Source organism: Scylla paramamosain, chromosome 28, assembly GCF_035594125.1.
Source record: "Scylla paramamosain isolate STU-SP2022 chromosome 28, ASM3559412v1, whole genome shotgun sequence".
In the NCBI taxonomy this organism is placed as follows: Eukaryota; Metazoa; Arthropoda; class Malacostraca; order Decapoda; family Portunidae; genus Scylla; species Scylla paramamosain.
Genome location: NC_087178.1, coordinates 13,812,251 through 13,818,255, shown reverse-complemented (window position 1 = coordinate 13,818,255; position 6,005 = coordinate 13,812,251). Strand labels below are relative to the sequence as shown.

At 43.6% G+C, this 6,005-nt stretch overlaps 1 protein-coding gene across 1 annotated transcript in view; it reads right to left on the bottom strand.

Annotated features, from left to right (window-relative positions):
• Nucleotides 1-513: 513 nt before the first annotated feature.
• The window catches only part of LOC135114960 (uncharacterized), a 6,850-nt gene continuing 1,358 nt past the window's right edge, over nt 514-6,005 (bottom strand). The window contains exons 3-7 of the mRNA XM_064031276.1: nt 4,909-6,005; nt 4,647-4,749; nt 4,325-4,449; nt 3,474-3,688; nt 514-1,314 (exon numbers count right to left, since the gene is read on the bottom strand). The exon at nt 4,909-6,005 is cut by the window's right edge and continues 399 nt beyond it. Of these exons, the coding sequence (XP_063887346.1) occupies nt 915-1,314; nt 3,474-3,688; nt 4,325-4,449; nt 4,647-4,749; nt 4,909-6,005 (1,940 nt within the window). The 3' untranslated portion in view covers nt 514-914. The remainder of the gene's footprint in view (nt 1,315-3,473; nt 3,689-4,324; nt 4,450-4,646; nt 4,750-4,908) is intronic.

The following is a 6,005-nucleotide window of genomic DNA, read 5'->3' as shown; positions in this document are numbered from 1 at the left end:
GAAGATACAGAAGTGTTATGAAGATGAAATAGGGAAAATAAAGTGTGGTGAAGTGTAATGAAGCACGGATAGATGCGAGACTCTTCACCTGGTGTTGATCGTGAGCGCCTGAACCTATAAGAGCTAAGCAGGTGCAGAGGTCCTGGGGTGTATCTGCGTGGTGCCAGTGCTGGTGAGGGGTCGTCTGCTACCCCTTGGTCACACCACACCACACCACACCACACGTACGCGAACACCCACTAGCCGAGATCAATGAGGGAGTGTTGTGTGCCATGGATCGCTGATAAAATTGTTCTGTAAACGTTGCCCGATAGAAACATTCACTAGCCGAATTGCTCGTCTATCATTAATGAGGAATTACAACCCTTGTCTTTCGTAGTATTTTGTCCTCTTATTATCCTTCACATGACAGTAATTTCTTATTATTGGTACGAGATCAATAGTCTAGTAAACGTAAGTGAAAAAGCAACAAAGGATTTTATTTCTTTATTTCATGGAAGTGCTTGAGTTGAGAGAATGTCCATTAGTAGCTGGCAGGTTGAGAGTAGTAACACAAATCAGCTCGTATTCACAAATGGTTTGAGCTTTCATTAGAAGTAGTTTCAAAGACCTTAAGAATAATATTTTGTTTGTTTATTTTTACGTTAATGATACGAAACTTCTAGAATTATGATAATGTTCTTGAAGACTACGATAACTTCCACAAAAGCCTGCTAAAAATGATCTATATAAGGCACCGAAACGTTTGACAGTACGATCTAAAGAGTTCCCATTGATAATTTATTTTAAAGCATGGACAGGTGTGCACTCGTCAGGTATTTGGGAGCGACTGACCTAGACAAGAACTTAATCATATGTTAAAGCTACCATTCTGTATCATTTCGTTGTCAGGCTGCAAATCTACCATCGTCATCTCACACAACCAACAGAACGGAATACACGAGTGTGAAGACGACAAAAACGAACGCGAGAACCTTCCTGCTCACACGGAGAATCTTGTCCGACGAGATTGGTTCCTTTTTGTCCTTATTAGTCATTTCAGACATCCAGGCGTTGCTTCCAGGCTTCCAGGGCTTCACGTGCATGAGTGGAGTGGCGGAGGTAGGGGTGTGGAAGGCCGCTAGGTGGACGCTGATGATGACAGACAGATAAGTGAGGTTAAACACGAACCACACGTCGATGTGCTTGAGGTAGGCGGTGCTGGGGAGGGAGTTGCTGGTCTCCGTGTAGAGGGAGATGAACACCAGCAGGAGGGTAAGACTCATGATGCCTCGCTCGTTGAAGGACTCCACCGGCAACAGCAGCGTCCCGTACCTGCACACGCAAAGTTCATGTTAATAATTACAAGCATTTATAACCTGTCAACATTAGTACTTGTAGATCATACCTTTTATATTAGTTGGTTATTTTTTCTTCAAATACTATTGTTAATGTAGTGTTGTGAAGTGAGATCAGGCAGCCCATTAAGGACCTAAAGATTTGTTACTGTTTGGAATTCCTTGCAAGCCCTTGTGATGAAGGTAATGATAGTAATAACAATGGTAGTAATAATGTACCTGTCCGCGCGCTCCAATAATGGCGCTGTCGTGTTATTGAATGTCTTCGGAGATCATAAATTTGTCGTAATTTCAAATTGTGATATTCGTCAGACTACCCCCCCTCCAAAAAAAAAAATAAAATAAAAAAATAAATAAAATAAAATAAATAAATAAATGAATAAAAATAAATAAAATAAAATAAATAGATGAATAAATAATTAAATAAATAATGACTATGATATATAAAGTCATTTTACCTTGAAAGTTTACTTTAATGAAGATAAACATTCTACTAGCGAAATATTTTCATAAACTGTAAGTGTATATTTTCTTATTTCTTCCACTTCTTACTTCATTTTATCCGCAATTAGGTGAGTAGCTCATCTGAATAGTTACATCGTTATAAAATCCTTCTCTTGAAAAGGTAAAACATATATGAACTCAAGCTACGCCATTCTCGTGTCCATGGAGATCAAGAAATATTGTGGTTCTTAATGATTTCAGCAATGCATCAAATTTTCAATCAACTATGCCACGCAAGTATATTAGACTATTCGTCTTGAAAGTAATACTCCCATAATGACAAGAAGTGGTTGTGGTTCACGAAGCAGAGGTACTAGAAGTAATAGATTGGAAAGGAAGGAAGAAAACATGGAGGAGTTTGTCGCTAGAAGTCAGCGATGATTGCTTACTAGGCGAGACGGAGAATCCTACTCTGATGATGCGGGGCCGTCAGTAAATATTATGTCATAAATATAATTATAGTCTGCTACTTATTACATTAGTGTTAATCTTCACTATATTATTCATACCACGCTGATCCTATATAGTGCCTAACAACCATTCGTGTAGTGAAGTACATATTTTATGCCATCCGTGTTAATGTTTGCGTTTGGTGGAGCCGCGGTATTGTGAGAAGAAGAATTTCTGTGTTGCAAAGACGAATCATTACATTACCTTGCGAATTTTGTGATGTTATATGTAACAGTTTTGTGGGTTTCACAGCGCTAGGTTTTATAAGAGGCTATGTGTGTTTTTGTGTGTTGGTGGGCGGGAGGAGATTATAGGGAGCTTCTGGTTATGGAATACGATATAAGTCCAATACGGCCCAATACCTTCTACGCTCTCTCTCTCTCTCTCTTTCTCCACTGACTCAGCCCATTTTTCTAGCCAACTCTGATTACAGCCTCTTAGAAACTTTACATGTTTTATGAAACTCCAGTAAGGGAGTCGTTTAAGAATTTAGCTATTTGGGTAACCGTAGCAAGACAGAGAAGAAGCAATGTCGCATCAATCTATAACTGAACGTGTCAGGTGCCTCGACTCGTGTTATGAAACGCTTTGGTCATATAGACTGTCTTCAAAGGCCTCACAAGTGTCATCAGTCTGGATCTCATAGACCTTTTTTCCGTTAGTGATGCAAAATTCTTGTTAAATTATTACTAGAATCACGAAAACAGCCTAGAAAGCCCAGTAACTTCTATTACAGTCTGTTAAAAGTGAGAACAGAGTTTGTACCTAGGCTACTCGTTATGCTTGGTGGGTCTTGCGGTGGTCAGTGACTGGGACGGTGAGGAAGGAAATCCTTTAGGAATTATTATAAAGACCAGCAACTTCTGCTTCCTTTGCGGTGTGTAAGGTTAGGTTAGTTATGCTATGATATGCTTTATTGTTTTATGTTTTTTATATCATACTTGTTAAGTGTTTTATTTGTATTATAGAGGTTATGTTACGTTTTGTTCTAAGAATAGAATAAATTAGATTGTTACGTTCTATAATTTAGATTATGTAACTTTATCTAACCTAACTTGAACTAGGCAAGCACATCCCAAAGATACGTGGTTGGGTTGGGTGATCGCCATGAGATCCCCCTTTGTCTCCCTTGGTTACTCTGACGTCAAGTGACAGGCGCGACGCGGGGCATTATCATCTCACCCGAGGATGAGAAGGAGCGAGGTGGGCAGGAAGGTGGTGAACAGGTGGTACTCGTAGCGCCGCGACAACTGCAGGTACACGGTGATGGTGTTGGTGGGTGCCTCCTCCTTCCCCAGCGTGCAGGACTCCACCTTGTACTCCTCCAGCAGGGTCGGGCAATTTAGGACACCCGAGGACTCGTTCAGCAGCAGGCCACTCTCCCGGACATTGGTCACCTGTCGGCCAGGGGGCAGGTCAGTCAGGTGAGTCTTCTCGTTACCTCTAATATTACCTGTTTCAGTCCGTCTATTTCAGAGTAGCTCTTACGCACTTTATGAAATTCTAATTACTGATCCGTATTTCTAGATTAAACATTCAGATGAGCTGAACCTAATTCTTACCTTTAATATAACCTGCTTTGCCTTCAATGTTGCCTGCTCTCTCTTTAATATTACCTGTTTCACACCGTCTACTTTAGTTAAACTTTCTTTATCTTGAACTATTAATAGAATATTCAGTGTAATGTCACGATCCTGAATTAATTTGCATGACAGTCTTTAATGTCAATGTCCGGCAGCTTCGTGTGCTGGGGAGATTTAAGGCTGGCGGGAGGTGAGTGATGTGTCTGTGTCGCTACCTGGCTTATGATGATGCATATGTAGGTCTGAGGCTGGCACGGTGTCCCCGATTATATAATGGATCGATGAATTGAACTTGTGAATGGTGACCAACTGAGCTTGGCCTTGAGACAAATTTTGATACCAAATAACGTTTGTTCATGAGTTATCTGTCAAGTAAATATAAACCCTGTAAACATAATGCAGATCCCGTAAACCCTTTTAACAATAAGCAAACCAGACAGAAGCGCAGACCACGAGCGTCAGGAAGCAGAGTTGGTCATCCCAAGGATACCAACGCAGTCTGAAGTCGCAGTTCACAGTGGCCTTGATTGTCTTTGTCTCAACCAAGTGATTTTCTGCCCCAGGGAACGTGTATCCTGAAAAAGTGGAGCCAAGTGAGAGAACGCATCTACTGGGCTCACCCAACCTCGCAGCTTTGCTGTGCTGCAGTCCGTCAGTCAGGGAGGCTGACGTGACTGCAACGCAGGAATGAAAAATAAGATTAAGGAGATGATAAGTCGAAAGGAGAGTTTGCCGAAAATCGCTGAGGAATCGAAAAGACATGCTTCCTTACCTCTTTCTGTAGGTCGACCTCGGCCCTGCTTCTTGACTGACAGTTCAGACACCGTGTAGGGTGGCGTCGGACTGTTTTGCACGATCACCTCTGGCCGCCAAACCTTGTGATACAACATCGTTTTTTTTGTTTTTTTTTTGGACATTTTTAATGTTGCTTTCAATACGGCCTAAGGCTGTGAGTGTGATTTCATGTGAGTACGGCAGCAAGTATATGTGTGACGGTCATTTTATCTACCACTAAAACGACTAACTACACACACCTGTTTATCATCCTCCGTCGTCACTTTTTTGTAATCTTCCCCCAGGTTAGAAAAAGTAATCCATGAGTCCATCCAGTACAGTTTGAGGTCAAGGTTGACCTGGAAGGTCATGCTGAGCAGGTCAAAGTTAATGATCCGCTTGACAGTGACGGCCGCCAGCACGGGCAGCGGCACCGACGGAGGGTAGGAGTGCAGGTAGCCTTGGGGCAGCAGCGCCGTGGTGCACCCCACCTCGTCCGACTGGTCCAAACAGTCGAACTCGAAGTCGCACACTTTGGCCAGCTGCACACAGGTAGCGTCCGAGCAGGTGTACTGGTGGTCAGCACAGGTGCTGAGGGAGAGCTTCATCACACCGGAGTGCTGCTGCTGCTGTTGCTGCTGCTGCTGCTGTTGCTGCTGCTGCTGCTGCTGCTGCTGCTGCTGCTGCTGCTGCTGCTCCGCCATCCACTCGTGGCGCCCCACCGGCAGGCTTTGCAAGTTAACACAAAGCGTCTCGTGCAGCTCGTCGCCGCTCAGACACCAGCGAGAGGTGTTGGCGACCTTCTGGATGTGTAGCTTCCTGAAGCCGTGGAAGTAAACGCCGTTGCCGGGGTGGCGTGCAAGCACGAAGGAGAAGGCGAGCGGCGACACGTCCTCGGTGAGTTTTGGTGGCAGTCCTCGTAGGCGGAACACTCTTCGTCCTCGGGGCGTCCCCACGAAGCACATTTCTAATCCACCTTTCAGTAAGAACCAGTCATCTCCTGAACTCTGAACGACGTTTCTGTTAGGACTAATATTTCTGATCCTTTTCTTGAAATCAAGCCAGTCCACTGTTTGGCCCTCCAAGTCTGATCCTTCATCAGATTGGCTGTTGTACAAGAGGCCCATCCAGGCACCAAAGCCATCTTTCACCTTCAAAGGACAGTGATGTTGGTTTTCTTCTACAAGTTCTGATATTGTTCCAATTTCTTTGTCGTCTCGAGGGACTGCTATATCAAACCCAATGATATTGAGAAATTGTTTAGCTTCTATCGCTGCCATTTTTGAGGTGAAGAGTAGAAACTTTCTGGCTGCTGCTCCGCCCTCGTCACAGGGGCCTTCTTCATGTACGGTGATGT